We start from the raw sequence: 17,659 nt of genomic DNA on the forward strand, positions 1-17,659 counted from the left end.
TAGAAACGCTGGTCACAGTCTGGGTGAGCACAGAGTGCAGCCAGAGACCAGGGAGACCAGAGTGATTGACTACTTTTCCCTGAGGGCACACTGAGGAACTGGGGTGGGGGGAAGGGGGAGTTCTGGGTTTTAGGGCTGGAGAGTGGGAGGCTGCCATTTTCATTTTCATCCTCTAAAGCAGCACAGAAAACCTTCAGGAAACAAAAGTCACATAGAGCAATCCAGAGCCACTTACTTAGCCTGGCCCCATGGCAAGAGCAGTGCAATTCTGCCTGGGGAAATGACACCTGAGAACAGGCCCCTCCCCCAGAAGATCAGCAAGAACATCCAGCTAACACCAAGTTTACCAATCAGAGAACTGCAAAACTCCAGTACTAGGGGAAAATAATATACAGAATTCATGGTTTTTCCCATGATTCTTTAGTCTTTCAATTTTTTTTCCCTTTCCTTTCTCAACCAATTTCTTATTTTATCAACTTTTAAAAATCTTTTTAATTTTCATTTTTACACTTACATTCTACCCTTTCATTGTATTTAATTTTATTTTTGTATATATGTAAGTTTTTCTTTCTTTACAATTTTGGGATGCAGTTTCTAACAGACCAAAATACACCCAGAATCTAGTGTATAGTTCTGTTCTCTTCACCTGTCTGATCATATTCTCTCTTTTTTATTTTTCTTTTTTGTTTTTTGTTAAACTTTTTTAAGTTTTCATCTTTACAGTTACATTCTATCCTTTCACTGTATTTAATTTTATTTTTCTATAGATATATAAGTTTTTCTTTCCTTACAATTCTGGGATGTAGTTTCTTCTAACAAAGACCAAAATACACTCAGGATATAGTGCACTGCTCTGTTCTGTTCACCTGTCTGTTTATAGTCCTTTTTTTGTCTTTTAATTTTCATTTTTACAGTTACATTCTATCCTTTCAATGTATTTAATTTCATTTTTGTACATATATGTTTTTCTTTCTTGAAAATTTTGGGATCTAGTCTTCTAACAAACAAACCAAAATACACACAGGATCCAGTGTATTGCTCTTTTCTGTTCACCTGATTATATATATATATATATATATATTCCCCCCCCCCCCCAAATTTCCAGTCTCTTCTAACTTGTTTAGTGTATATTTCTCTGAGGTCATTGTTGCCATTTTAGTATTTTATTCTCTTGTTCATCTATTCTTCTCTGGACAGATGATAAGATGGAAAAACTCACCTCAAAAAGGAGAACAAGAGGCAGTACTGACTGCTAGGGACTTAATCAGTATGGATATAAGATGTCAAAACTGGAGTTCAGAATAACGATTATAAAGATAAAGCATAGAAGACACTAGAGAATCCCTTCCTGGAGAAATAAAAGAAATAAAATCTAATCAAGTAGAAATCAAAAAGGCTATTAATGAGATGCAATCGAAAATGGAGATTCTAACTGCTAGGATAAATGAGGCAGATGAGAGAATTAGTGATATAGCAGACAAAAGGATGGAGAATAAAGAAGCTGAGAAAGAGATAAACAACTACTGGATCAAGAGGGGAGAATTCGAGAGATCAGTGATACCATAAAGCGAAACAATATTAGAATAATTGGGATCCCAGAAGAGGAAAGAGAGAGAGAGAGAGTGGCAGAAGGTATACTGGAGTAAAATATAGCAAGGAACTTCCCTAATCTGGGGAAGGAAGCAGGCATTCAAGTCAGGAGGCACAAGAGAACCTCCCTCAAAAGCAATAAAAATAGGTCAACACCTCAACATATAATAGTGAAGCTTGCAAATCAGGACAAGAGGTCCATAACCTACAAGGGTAGAAACATTAGGCTGGCAGCAGACCTATCCACAGAGACCTGGAAGCCCAGGAAGGAGTGGCATGATATATTCAGGGTGCTAAATGAGAACAATATGCAGCCAAGAATACTTTATCCAAAGGCTATCATTCAAAATAGAGATAAAATGCTTCCAGAACAAAGAGAAACTAAAAGAATTTGTGAGCACTAAACCAGCCCTGCAAGAAATATTTAAGGGGATCCTTTAAGCGAAGAGAGAGCCCAAAAGTAACATAAACCGGAAAGGAACAGAGACAATATACAGAAACAGTGACTTTACAAGTAATACAGCACTAAATTCATATCTTTTAATAGTTACTCTAAGCTAAATGCCCCAATCAGAAGACACAGGGTATCAGATTGGATAAAAAAGCAAGACCCAGGGGCACCTGGGTGGCTCAGTTGGTTAAGCATCTGCCTTTGGCTCAGGTCATGACCCTAGGGTCCTGGGATTGAGCCCTGCGTCGGGCTCTCTGCTCAGCAGGGAGCCTGCTTCTCCCTTTCCCTCTGCCCTTCTCTGCCTACTTATCTCTCTCTCGCTCTCTGTCAAATAAATAAAATCTTTAAAAAAATTAAAAATTAAAAAAAAGCAAGACCCATCAATATGCTGCCTGCAAGAGACTCATTTTAGACCCAAAGACACCTCCAGATTGAAAGTGAGGGGGTGGAAAACCATTTATCATGCTAATGGACAAGAAAAGAAAGCTGGGGTCGCAATCCTTACATCAAATTAGATTTTAAACCAAAGACTGTAATAAAAGATGAGGAAGGACAATATATCATAATTAAAGGGTCTATCCAACAAGAAGATCAATTGTAAATATTTATGCCCCTAACATGGGAGCAGCCAATTATATGAACCAATTAATAACAAAACTAAAAAATACATCTATAATAATACAGTAATGGTAGGGGACTTTAACACCCCACTCACTGCAATGGACACATCATCTACACAGAAGATCAACAAGGAAACAAGGGCTTTGAATGACACACAGGACCAGATGGGACTTCACAGATATATTCAGAGCATTCCATCCTAAAGCAACAGAATACACATTCTTCTCCAGTGCACATGGAACATTCTCTAGAATAGACCACATACTGGGTCACAAATCAGGTCTCAACTGGTACCAAAAGACTGGGAACACTCCTTGCATATTTTCAGACCACAGTGCCTTGAATCTGGAACTCAGTCACAAGAAGAAATTTGGAAAGAACTCAAATACATGGAGGTTAAAGAGCATCCTACTAAGGAATGAATGGATCAACCAGGAAATTGAAGAAGAATTTAAAAAAATCCATGGAAACAAATGAAAAATGAAAACACAACTGTTCAAAACCTTTGGGATGCAGCAAAGGTGGTCCTAAGAGGGAAGTATATAGCAATACAAGCCTTTCTCAAGAAATAAGAAAGGTCTCCAATAAACAACCTAACCTTACACCTAAAGGAGCTGGAGAAAGAACAGCAAATAAAGCTTAAACCCAGCAGGAGAAGAGAAATAATAAAGATTAGAGCAGAAATCAATGAAATAGAAACCAAAAGAACAGTAGAAGAGAGCAACAAAACTAGGAGCTGGTTCTCTGAAAGAATTAATAAGATTGATAAAATCACAGCCAGACTTATCAAAAAGAAAAGAGAAAGGACCCAAAAAATAAAATCACAAATGAAAGAGGAGAGATTACAACCAACACCAAAGAAATACAATTATAAGAACACATTATAAGCAACTATATGCCACCAAATTAGGCAATCTGGAAGAAATGGATGCATTCCTGGAGACATATAAACCACCAAAACTGAACCAGGAAGAAACAGAAAACCTGAACAGACCCATAACCAGCAAGGAAATTGAAGCAGTAATCAAAAATCTCCCAACAAACAAGAGTCCAGGCCCTAATGGCTTCCCAGGGGAATTCTATCCAACATTTAAAGAAGTAATACCTATTCTTCTGAAGCTATTTCAAAAAATAGAAATGGAAGGAAAACTTCTAAACTTGTTCTGAGTCCAGCATTACCTTGATCCCAAAACCAGACAAAGACCCCACCAAAAAGGAGAATTATAGACCAATATCCCTGATGAACATGGATGCAAAAATTCTCACCAAGATACTAGCCAATAGGATCCAACAGTACACTAAAAGGATTATTCACCATGACCAAGTGGGATTTATTCCTGGGCTGCAAGGGCAGTTCAACATCCACAAATCAATGTGATACACTATGTTAATAAAAGAAAGGACAAGAACCATATGATCCTCTCAATGGATGCAGAAAAAGCATTTGACAAAGTACAGCATCCTTTCTTGATTAAAACTCTTCACAGTGTAGGGATAGAGGGAACATACCTCAACATTATCATAAAAGCCACAAATGAAAAGCCCACAGCGAATATCATTCTCAATGGGGAAAAACTGAGAGCTTTTCCCCTAAGGTCAGGAACATGGCAACAATGTCCACTATGACCACTGTTGTTCAACATAGTACTAGAACTCCTAGCCTCATCAATCAGACAACAAAAAGAAATAAAAGGCATCTGAACTAGCAAAGAAGAAGTCAAACTCTCACTCTCTGCAGATGACATGATACTCTATGTGGAAAATCCAAAAGACTCCACCCCAAAATTGCTAGAACTCATACAGGAATTCAGCAAAGTGGCAGGATATAAAATCAATGCACAGAAATCAGCTGCATTTCTATACATTAACAATGAGACAGAAGAAAGAGAAATTAAGGAGTTGATCCCATTTACAACTGCACCAAATACCGTAAGATACCTAGGAATAAACCTAACCAAAGAGGCAAAGGATTTGTACTCAGAAAACTATAGAACACTCATGAAAGAAATTGAGGAAGACATAAAGAAATGGAAAAATGTTCCATGCTCATGAACTGGAAGAACAAATATTGTTAAAATGTCTAGGCTACCTAGAGCAATCTATACATTCAATGCAACCCCCATCAAAATACCATCAACTTTTTTCACAGAGCTAGAACAAATAATCCTAAGATTTGTATGGAACCAAAAAAGACTCCAAATAGCCAAAGGAATGTTGAAAAAGAAAACCAAAGCTGGTGGCATCACAATTCCAGACTTCAAGCTGTATTACAAAGCTCATCAAGACAGCATGGTACTGGCACAAAAACAGACACATAGATCAATGGAACAGAATAGAGAACCCAGAATTGGACCCTTAACTCTATGGTCAACAAATCTTCAACAAAGCAGGAGAGAATGTCCAATGGAAAAAAGACAGTCTCTTCAACAAATGGTGGGAAAATTGGACAGCCACATACAGAAGAATGAAACTGGACCATTTCCTTACACCATATAAGAGAGACTCAAAATGGATGACAGACCTAAATATGAGACAGGAATGTATCAAAATCCTAAAGGAGAACACAGGCAGCAACCTCTGTGACCTTGGTCACAGCAACTTCTTGCTAGACATGTCTTCAAAGGTAAGGGAAACAAATGCAAAAATGAACTATTGGGATTTCATCAAGATAAAAAGCTTTTACACAGCAAAGGAAACAGTCAACAAAACCAAAAGACAACCGACAGAATGGGAGAAGGTATTTACAAATGACATATCAGATAAAGGGCTAGTATCCAGAATCTATAAAGAACTTATCAAACTCAACACCCAAAGAACAAATAATTCAATCAAGAAATGGGCAGAAGACATGAACAGACATTTCTGCAAAGAAGACATACAAATGGCCAACAGACTTGAAAAAACTGCTCATCACTCATCATCAAATCCAAATACAAATCAAAACCACAATGAAATACCACCTCATACCAGTCAGAATGGCTATAATCAAGTCGAGAAACGAAAGATATTGGCGAAGATTCAGAGAAAGGGAAACCCTATTAGGATGTTGGTGGGAATGCAAACTGGTACATCCACTCTGGAAAACAATATGGAAATTCCTCAAAAAGTTGAAAATAGAGCTATCCTACAACCCAGCAATTGCACTACTAGGGATTTACCCCAAAGATACAAATGTAGCAATCCAAAGGGGCACCTGTACCCCAATGTTTATAGCAGCAATGTCCACAATAGCCAAATTATGGAAAGAGCCCAGATGTCCATTGACAGATGAATGGATAAAGATGTGTACATATATAAAATGGAATACTACTCAGCCATGAAAAAAATGAAATCTTGCCACTTGAAATGACATGGATGGAACTAGAGGGTATTATGCTAAGAGACATAAGTCAATCAGAGAAAGACAATTACCATATGATCTCACTCATATGTGGAATTTAAGAAACAAAACAGAGGATCATAGGGGAAAAGAGGAAAAAATAAAACAAGATGAAACCAAAGGGAGACAAACCATAAGAGATTCTTAATCATAAAAAACAAACTGAGGTTTGCTGGAGAGGACGGGAGTGGGAGGGGGTAGGGTAAGTGGGTGATGAACATTAAGGAGCATGTGATGTAATGAGCACTGGGTATTATATAAGACTGATGAATCACTGATCTCTACCTCTGAAACAAATAATACATGTTAATTGAATTTAAATTAAAAAATGAAAATTTAAAAAAAAGATTTACAGGGAAAAGAACACTATGATATATAATCATAGGTTTTTATAGGCTTTAAGAAGACAGAGTACATACAAAAAAACTGATTTTCTCTAGACTAGGAATCCTCTAATTTTTTATTTACTTATTTTCTATCTCTCCAACTAGATTTACTTGAGAACAGAAACATATTCCAATCAGTGCTATATACCCAAGTCTGGTACCATGCTTGGCACACAACAGGAACTCAAGAAATGGTTCAACATAAAATCTAGGTATAAGAAGTGATATTTAAAAAGCAGATTCCACAAACTAGTATCAGCAGAGTCCAAGTAAGATTCAACAGTTCACCATCAAAAAGAAAAGGAAGCAGTAATTACTTGGATTGCACATGTCCTTAAAAATCAGACTAACTTCAATTTCTTTTCTGATACAGAGAATGGATAGAGTGGTTTCCTCAAAACATTTTATGTTTCATGTCTTTTCAGACAAGATGGAGACAACTTAGCTAAATGACAAAACAATGAGCTATATTTCTGAATGGCCAAGATATTACATCCAAGAAGTGATGATTAATAGTTAATAATTAACAGAACTTTTCCAAAGAGGTGCTATAAACTGTTCTCAATGGAGCTCTCAATTCTGTATCAATTACTTTGGTGCTAATCAAATCAACAGAAAAAGGACTAGCAAATGTCAGAAGGACATCATCTAATTCTCAAAATGTCTGGGGAGCCAGAAAATACTGGATGCTACAAGGACTGGCAAACTGCAACTTAATCCAGATTTGTAATATAAGTGTCTCAAAGAACTGAGTTTATATATAATGAAGAATATTTTGGAGAAAACATGCTTATGTTCTTCAATCTCAATGGCTAGACTAAAAGATTTCCATGGTTCTTCTAACACTCCAACTCATGTTCATTGTTTCTTGGATTATTATATTTGACTATCCACATATATTTGTTGCCTCTGTTGTCTCTTTCCTACCATTGTAAGAACAAAAATAGAAAAATCATAGGTAATAAAAACATACACAATGAAAATTATAAAAATTTAATCAGATAAAGCACTGAATCTTTTATACATCTCTCTGGTAATTGACTAAGTATCTTGAAATTTCTATTTAGAAAATACATTTAGAAATTAGTTAAAAATATAAGGTAAGGGAAAACTGACTTTTTAAAGAGAAAAGTAATGAAGTGAAGTTCCAAGCAAACACTGGGACAAATCAAAAGAATTAAGTCTACTGCTCCTTAAAGAGACAAAATAACTCTTCTACCTGAAAATAATAATGTCAAATGTGGTTTAAGAATTAGTAGATAGTTATGGACTGAAAAGTTTTAAAAGCTTATCAGCAAGCACAATGTAGAGCTCAGTACCACTTTAATACCACAAAATCACACACACATCCTATCAAAGGAAATCCAAGTATCAAACTAGAGACTAGAAACTACACAAAATACTGTAAGAAATAAGATATATTTTGAAGATTTCACTACCTGGTTTCACCACGACTGCCAAAATATTTTGAATAAAAATCCATTCATTTTTATGGAAAAATACATTTGAAAACATACACTTAGAACAATAAAACCCAAACAGAAATTTCAAATTGTCAGACCATACAAAGTTCTTAAAAAGAATGCATTAATGAGCTTACCCGTTTTAAAATTTTGACCTTGTGCTTCACTGTATCTTCTATATATTTCGTTTTATCATTTGTTGCTGTGTGCTTTGATAACCCAAGCTTTTCATATTCCATTGTTCTATCTTCACTATGGACTTCAACTTTAGCCTGGTTTTCCAAAATATCTGAATCTACTATTTCAGTCTTTTTATCTTCTTCAGCACAACATTTCACACACACGTATTCTTTGTCTTCTTCTCCCATTTGTTGTGCTTGACAAAGACTTAAACCAACACAATCACCATGAAACCAGTCATCACATCTCCCACAGCCAACCATAAACCTGGGAAGAGGGGAAAAAAACTTTGATTTAATACATTAAAAAAAAAAATGTTAAAAGTGAGCCTAAATTAAATTTTTAATCATTTTCTGATATGTTTTCCATCTTTACCCATTCTATTGGTTCACCATGGAGCAAGTTTTCAAAGAATATTCAAGACAGAACTTTTAAGTCAAATATACCCACTCTAGTATGAATGAGAAAATACACAAAACCATAAAGGCAAAATAAAGGGCAACTGACCTTTGTCAGCATATTGCACAGAGTAACAAAGTATAAAATAACCACATTTCTCCACTGAGAAGGGTGGTAAAATCTGTGAAAATCTGATCACAGACAATCCGTCAAAGTTACAATAACATTTACCCCACACACCCGAAATCCTACCTAAAACTGAAGAATTGGTCATCCAATGAGTAATTTTGAATGACAAAAGATCGGAGCAAAAACGCAACTCAAAAAATAACAAAATGGAGACTCAGATTGTTTATTAACCACCTTAACTATGTCACTATTCTTTGAGCTCAAAACATTCTGGCTCGTGGTATCACAGTGATTAAGCTGAAGAATCTCTTTACGTACTTTTGTATGCAGACTTCCTTACTACTGACCATGCTTTAGATAATAAACTTCTCTGAATAAAGATATTTTAACATGAAGATATTAATATTCAGGCTGAATTTTTTTTAATTTCCAACCTCTTTATAAAAGTTTCCCTTTACTACATTTTATCTAAGTAACTTCACTAACAATGAAAAAAATCAGTGGACACAAGATTTAGTCTAACTTAAAAATATCTGCAATTACTTTTTAATAAAATGGTAAATAAGATGTACAAATGGCAATTTGAGGGATTTTTTTTTTTTTTAATTTTAACCCATTGTTAGGTAAACTAGAGAGCTCAATCATGTTTAACATTCTTCTTTCTTCTTCAGGTTAGTAATTCATGGTATGTTTTTGAAAGGTTAAGATAAAAAGATTTAGGTATATTCTTTAATTAATTAAAGACTTTCTGCTGATTTTGTAAGAGTGGCACCAACAATGCCAAAACTCATTTTAAGGTAGTACAATAAGTGATACAGCCAACTCTCTTACACCAGAGATTTTAAGGTTGAAATTATAAAAATCACTTTCAATCCTTACAGGTCTTGAAAAAAGTCACAGCAACTACTCATTCCTCAGCAGCAGCACATTTTTCTCTTCCTCTTGTGCCTTTCTGTTGTGTATCAAACTATTGCTGCGCATTAAGGAAACTTGACTTCATGTTTGTAATTCGCCATTCTTTACCCTAACTAGTAATGCCTGTGCTAGCTTTATCAAGTAAGTCCTCATTTCCCCAAAATGCTGGGGAAAGAAACAGAAACAAGAAAACCTCCTGTCTTATGTCAAAACAAATGTTTTGGATTCATAAGCCAGCAAGAAAACTTTCAAAAAATGTGGTATTTGTTTACAAGATAGAAATGGTCTATCTAGGCTTGGGGAAATTTTAGATGGGTCCATGTTTCAATGATACAGATCTTCCAGCCAACAAAATAAGTTTGAAAAATGCAAGTGCAGTTTTTCTATTGCAAAGTTGTAAGAACTATTTTTTCCAAGTGGGTAGTATGAATGTCTTTGAAATACTGAAGGAAAACTAGCAGTCGTTTCCCTTTACTTCCACTATCAGAGCTGTATTATGATTTCTTCAAAGCAAGTCTAAACTAGTTTCAATAAGACACTACTTAAAAACCTATACACTATGGCCATGGCTATGCTGTTAGCCCATATTCAAATTTGAATATCTAATTATAAAGCACATATTTAAAAATTTCAAATTCTTCATCAGGGAAGAGTTGTTTTATGATGACAAAACTAAATATTTCATCATGCTTCCTTTCAAGCTGACTTTGGAAATGTCTCCTGAAACTTGACGCTCTGAAAAGCAAATCTCTAGTGCCATCTACAGTTATCGTAATAGTTTAGGATTTTATATAAAAGATATTGCGGTTAAATAAAATTCTGAAGTCATTTATAAAAATAATTTCCACATGTCCTAGGGAAAAATAGAATTCACTTGAAAATAAAACTGATTTTGCAAAAATGTAAATATGGATCATTTTTAGGTCTGAAAGTTAGAAGTACTACAAATTTTATGAACCATATTGGGGGAAAAAAGTCCTATCACAAAGAGGGAATATGATTTTCTTTCCTTTTTGTATTATTCCTCATGGTTTAAAAAAGGGGGGAGAGGGGTGGGAGTATGAATCACATAGCTAACAGAATTATTCCATTTTCTGCTCTGGCCATGAATTTCTGATTACTAATAGGCAAAATCACTTACGGAAACGACTATAACCTGGATGTTAAATATTTCACTAAAAAAAATAATGTACGGAGTTTACCACTGGATCAGTTAAGTAAACCAGATAGGCACGAATCAGTTAAATAGAAGAGTTCAGAAGTATTTGTTGTATTCTTTTACTGTTAAATGTTCATACACAAAGCTTAATAAAAATTAGGCTTGTTATAAGACAAAAACTAAAATTCTAATCTTTTTGGCATAAGCCAAATATATTCTTAGAAAACTTCCAAGTTTCTTCAAAGTAAATCACAAAGGCAAGCAACATTTTGAGAACTCCTGTTCTTAGCATATCTGTGTTATGATTACTAACAATGGACCTGTTACAAGATGGTTGTTCAGTTCTGGTAAGTGTGTGACAATCTATACCATATTACTGTGAATGTAGATTCACTCTTTTCTAAAATGATTCTATTCCATATAAACATTAAATCACTGTTTTTGTCACTAACAATCTAATATGCAGACAAAAATACTTATCTGTCAAACTCTTAAACAGAAATCTTTTATTCTGGAAGAAAATTTCCTTCTCAGAAAAAGATTTCTTGTTTGAGTATAAAGCTATGAATCCATCCTGCTATGGAGATTTTGTTTGTTTCTAAACTTCATCCAATATACTAATCATCTACAGCTGGGCAAGAAACTGCAATACAAACTAAAAACATAAACACCTTCTGGAGCGGTAGGGAAATGCTAGAAACGGCAAGATAGGTAATATGAAAAGACCCACACTTCTTCCTTCCAAAATGCCAACTGGCTTATGTAAACATGTCCAAAGATCATTTTTTAAAAATGACTATTAAGTAGTCCGGTTTTGAAAATAATGAGTATACCTTTGTTACAAGGCTGAATGAGGAAAGTAAATGGAAGCAAGAACAAAAGCTTGATGTGTAAATTGTTAGAGTCCATACCTACTGTCTTTAGGATATGTACAGAAGTTGCTTATGGTCAAATATTTATTACATTTGGTGATGCCATGACGTAATCTATATTTAAAAATGTAATTTCCAACTGAAGCGCAGACAGGAAGCTAACTTCACTTGTAATACATGTAAAATGCTGAAGTTATGAAATAGTCCTTACAGAAGCAAACCTGTCACAAGTGCTAGAAAATGTCATATTAACAAACAGCTTTCCATATGGCTAGTGCATGAAATGAATGAAAATTATTTCCAGATATGCCCTTCCTAATAAATTCAAAATCTTACACATGGATTAAAATAGGAAAATTACATGCTGTATGTCAGGTACATTTTCTGAGTAAACTCAATGTATACAAGCACAATGTATCAAAAAAGTAGTGAAGGCTAGTTAATGTGTAAAGAAAAAAACAATCACTTAGGCTTCTTTATTCACAAAATTGAAGTAATGTGAAATGTTGCTTCCCAAATTGATTGTTTCCAGTGTCATTATATATTCATGTTAATTACATTGGGTAAACTCAAAATCCCTACATAGCTAATATTCTAAGTCATTTTCCACAATGAGGCAAAGAAACTCCAGGTTTTATAGAGTAGATACAGAAGGTGGCATGGGGGGGGGAACCATAATGGGACTTAAAATTTAATCTTCATGTTAGGAAAACAACTGATGTTGGTAAAGTGAGCCACGGTTAAAAAGCCTAGGCAAGCTCCTGAGGACCAGGCCATCAGAAGAGCAGCTTACCTGCAACAAAGCTACACGGTGATATACCTAACATGACTTCCAACTCTAGGCTCAAGTTTCATTTTAGAAACTCATTCAAGTTAAGGTTCCTATTCTATTATTCTGACCACATGTCAGTGTAATGATTTTTAGAAGATTCTGGCAGAGAGAAAAGTGTTGGCTTAAAAGAACACTTAAAAGCACCACCCAGCCCTTAATTCTGAAAATTTAGCAGGCCCACTTTAGAATATCTGAATAAGCTGTTAAAAAAAAACAAAAAACTTAAAAGAGCATATATGTGAGGACAAATGTAGAACTATACTCAAACAAAACACAATTTTTTAAAACTGGAATATGTTGTTATGAAGAGTAACCACTGACATTTAAAAATAGGACATGGGCTGAATCATAAATGAAGACATAAAAGTTTGTTATGTCTTTGACATAACAGCTGACATAAAACTTTTTACAGAATAGCCCCACAAACTCCCACCGACTCTCCCCAACCACCAGCTCCCACATAAAATAATTACACAACGTACTTTACTAAATTTTCCCTATCTAAGAAGTTTCACATTTTTATGTAATCTGATAGTACTGGGAAAAGTCATCCTAATATTTACTTTCATGAGTAAGGATAATATTACAATGTGCAAGTTATAATGTTCTTTTATCATGTCAGTGTTGATAGACGTTCCAACAGCAATCTCAACACTTGAACAGACAATCTTGTACTGCAAACTCCACTTCATCTCCTGTTTTCCTTTTCTTAAAAAGCTAACAAATAAAAAATTCATGGGGGAGGGTCGGGCAGTGTCAAAAAGCTATAAACACTGAATCCTAAAATCACTTAAAAGATTAGAATTCATAAGAAATCCTTCAAATCACTAAAACATTCAAAAAAGAAATACAGCTTTTCTATTGTTACATACACAATTCACCAGGATAATTTAACAGTTGTTTTAGCTACCAAACTTCATTCCAAGGTTAAGTTTGATAGTTATGAAGTGGTGGTATTAAGTCATGGTAAGTGTGCTTCATTTACCCAAAAAAAAAAAAGTCTTCGAAAGAAAAATAGAATTTCCATTATGACCTTTACACTTTATTACTAGTTCTTCTCAAGCCAAATAAAGTAATATATATCTTACAGACCCAAAACAGTGTAACAATTTTCTGATTAGCAGCAAGCTTTTTTTCTCTTTCAGATGCAGTAACTAAATCACACTCTCTAACTGGTTACAATGACAAAACATTTCAATATATACCAGCCATTGGTCAGGCTATGCTTTTTCACATGTTCTGGGATGATATATTTATAAATTCAGTGGCTCCATCTTTCTATCATTTATCCAGGATTGATGAGGGGTTTTTTTTGTTTCTGCAAAAGTCTTTGTATGTTAAATAATTTCTTTCTATAAAAAAGTTCTTACATAACCCCACCCTAAAAAGCAATTTCTCTTTAATGCACATGCCACACACACACACACACACACACACACACAAAAACACACACACACCTGTTGCCATGTGGTTTTTTGCAAAACCCACACTGCTTGCTGGGAGTCCACATATATTTGCTTTCAAATGACGAGCTATGATCTGAGCCTTCTCTTTTTATAGTAGCTATGTTGTCTGGAATGAACAATGGTGGCTCATCCAAAGAAAAACTTCTGCTGCTTCTTCTCTGGCGGGGTTGTAGGTTCTTCTCAGGTTTTTTTAGCTTCAGTTTATCTTCCTCTTTAAAAAGCTCTACACCACCTATATGTTCAAGCTCTTCCTTCACATGACTATTGGTTTTCATTGCTGCAGCCAGCTGCTGGGGCTTATGGCATTGTTTCTGGCTGGAATGTAATAAATGTCCAGTTTGTGCAGGATGATGGGGTTCTTTAGAGCAACCAGGGTGACCATGAGGCTTATCACTCAAAGAATGAGTTGAGGGTTTGGGAACCTGTACTAAATTTTGATCCTGTGATGTTTTTTTCAATATAGAATGAGCTTGATTTTTCACAGATTTAACACCAGAATTGCAACTCTGAATTTTTGAATCCTTCTCAACTTGTTTTTTTCTCACTTTGACCGGCCTATGGAAATTTTGCTGAGATTCTGGTTCATCAACATTTCGTTTCACACTTTTGACATTAACTTTAGTTTTGTTATGCATTAATTCATGCTTTGCTGCGACAATTTTTTTCAGAGTATCTGTGGTCATGTTTTGCTTAGAATGAATTATAGGTTTTATTTGTTTGGATTTTACGGTTTTTGACTCTAAGCAAGAAACACTACTTGACTGGCTGTTTCTATCATCCTGAAGGTTTGCTACTTCATGAGACTCCATTTTAAGACTTTCAACAATATTCACCTGTTCTGAATTTTGGTCAGGTGCATCACAAATAGCATTTTCTAAAATACTACTTTCTGGTTCAAAAGCATTAGTATCAACCATCTCTAAGTTTGAGTTATTAAATTCTGTGCTCTCCAACTGCTTATCATTAGACTCTGTGTCTTTACAATAACCCAACGGTTCTATTTCATTTCTTTGAAGGGAGTTCTTAGCTTTGTCAGCAACTTCCATGGGATTCTTCAATTCCAAATTACATTTGTTCACTTCATTCACAGAACAAGACAAACCTACAAGGTTCTCTTCGGCCTTATTTGGATTTGCACAAGCAGCAGCATCAGAGAGAGAAGCAGAAGATGCAGGTTCCTCAGTAATTTGGTCATCTTCATGGGATAATTTTACTGTCTCATTTGATTCTTGTTCAACTTTCCCCTTTTCCCTCACTTCTTCAACAACAGTGCCATCCGTTTTATCTGCAATAGAGTCATTCTGTTCTTCTTTATCTGAAAACTTAAACTGTGGGCTACTAACAGTCTTGACTTGACATTCCATCAGAGCTTCATTTTTCTTTTCTTCAATACTAACACAAGTCTCTGAAAGGAGTGAACAATTTAATTCATGAGATGGCACATTTGCTTCTCCCTGATTATTACACTTCTGCTTAGAATCTAACCCAGCTTCATCCTTCATTTCAAGACAAGATGACACTGAAGAATGACTTGAAGACATTGATACTTCTGGTACCACTTCAATTTGTCCAGTATGTCGGCTGCTCCTTCTGCTCTCTTTATGGTACTCAGGTTTTGGTGACACAGAAACTTCTTTAATCGGACACCTTTCTGGATGTTTCACCCCTGCTTTAGGGGCAGATACAGTCTTCCCAGACGCCTTTTTTGTGCTATTTAAAGGTGCTGCATTTGAACGCTTGGCAATAGTGCTTTGTCGCAAACTTCTTACTTGTTCTATCACAAAGGAAAAAAATAAATAAAAATAACTTAGCTATTTTGCCATGTGTTTTTATTTCAATACAATTTAGATTACTTCTTTACTCTGAGTTATAAATTTGCTCATTTCAATGAAAATGTACTGAACAGTTTACTCATGATGATGATTTTATATATATATATACACACACACACATACATATGTGTATATATATATATATACATACCCATGTTAAGTTTTATATCTATCAAAGTTCTATAAATTTTGGCAGAAGAACAAACTACAAAATTCAAACTGTTATTATACTTTACTACAAAACAAGAATGTTTACATCAAGTTTCTTTTCTATAGTAAGTAAGCTGGGAGTAAAATAAGTAAAATGAGCTTCCTTCACATTAATGGCCATCATAAAGCGAGACTGTCATACAGTTTTAAACACCAAATGTCTTTTTTTTTTAACATTAAATATCTTCAAATAAATAATACCAAACAAGTTCAGGTCCTAGCAAAATATGAACTAGACCACCTATCATAAACAGATCTGTGTGAGTTTCAAAACACAGCCTCACAAGAACACGAACTCCTTTTTATGAATGTCCTTCACTTGTATCACCATCTTAGCATATAAGCTATTCCTAAGAAATGAAGCACATGCTAGAGTACTAAACACAGATAAAGAGAAATTACAATCAAAGAAATTTAAGCCAAGAAAATATATCATGAAAGAAAATGCAGAAAATATGAAAATAATTTAATAAAGTTTCCCACCTTTAACAATATTCCTAACAAAGAATCCACTATATAAGTTTTTCCTCTTTTCCCTATCTGGATAAACCCTCCAGGAGAACAAATGGAATGAAAAGAAACTAGAAGGAAAGAGAGCTAAAGTAGATTCATTAATGAGAAAAACCCACAAACTGAAATACAAAATAAGCTATTTCCAAGCCTATGCACATCCAATGCCTCCAAATAAACTCTGCATGAAAACTGAACACTATCAATTACCAAAAAAAAAAAAAGAAAAAAAAAAGACTCCTTCCCTTCAATGCAAAACCCTACTATGCACCAATACTTAAACACTTGCTTATTTGTCATATACCATTAAACTCTTAAGGAAGGTATCATGTGTCTTCATTTGTCCATAACAGTCCTAGGTGACATGTACAGTCCTGATGTGATTATTAATAGCACACTCTTTTACTTTCAAGGGTGTCCTAGTTTGAACAAAAAATTATTTGCTCATCCTAATCTTAGAGACTCTTTCTAATTCTCCCAGAACGTGGCACAGTATTTCATCATTAGATAAGTACCCAACAATTTTTTAAAAATTACTTAGTGTGGATTATTAACTATCACATGTCCAGATATATAACATTTTTAAGTAACTAAAAACTTAATGGTTCATTATCAATATCTGGATATTTTTATATACTTTAATAATATTTTTATATATTTTAAGCTTTGAAGACAGCCTGAAATAATTTACAGCTCTACTCTGTCTGCCTTGAAATAAAATAAATGAACTTTTAACACCCATTATCTAGGTTGTTGCTAAAAATGACAAATGAACAGCATATTCAACTATCAAGGTAATTAAGATGAAAAAAACATTTTCCAATAGTAACTATTTATTGAGCCAAAGATCAAGCTCTAAATATAAATTGCCTTAGTTTGAATCCTGGCTGAATAGGCTAAGCGTTAATCATTTGTCCATAATTTTCATCCTATTCTTTTCATTACTCAGAGTCACAAGTATTACCAAATAACAGATTTAAAAAGCTGATTAGAAATATAAATTGAGAGTAGGGAGACTGGGTGGCTCAGCTGGTTAAGCATCTACTTTTGGTTTTAGCTCAGGTCGTGATGTTTGGGTCGTGAGATCGAATCCTGCATCAAGCTCCACACTCAGCTCAGAGTCTGCTTGAGATTCTTTCCCCCTCCCTCTCCCGCCCCCTCTGCTCCTCCCTGCACTCACTCTATAATAAATAAAATCTTTAATCTATATACACACACATATATATATACACACACACACACATATATATACATATAAATTGAGG

The 17,659-nt window shown here is 34.7% G+C and overlaps 1 protein-coding gene across 8 annotated transcripts in view; it reads right to left on the minus strand.

The window, feature by feature from the left end:
• Positions 1 to 17,659, minus strand: part of PHF3 (PHD finger protein 3) — an 86,038-nt gene that overhangs the window by 21,642 nt on the left and 46,737 nt on the right. For 7 of the 8 annotated variants that reach the window (XM_032409555.1, XM_032409553.1, XM_032409557.1 and 4 more), the window contains 2 exons: positions 13,834 to 15,616; positions 8,028 to 8,337 (listed from right to left, as the gene is read on the minus strand). In XM_032409555.1, coding sequence (XP_032265446.1) covers positions 8,028 to 8,337; positions 13,834 to 15,616 — 2,093 coding nt within the window. The remainder of the gene's footprint in view (positions 1 to 8,027; positions 8,338 to 13,833; positions 15,617 to 17,659) is intronic. The other variant, XM_032409561.1, reaches the window with a different exon arrangement.

Source organism: Phoca vitulina, unplaced genomic scaffold (genome assembly GCF_004348235.1).
Source record: "Phoca vitulina isolate PV1807 unplaced genomic scaffold, GSC_HSeal_1.0 scaffold11, whole genome shotgun sequence".
Taxonomy (NCBI): Eukaryota; Metazoa; Chordata; class Mammalia; order Carnivora; family Phocidae; genus Phoca; species Phoca vitulina.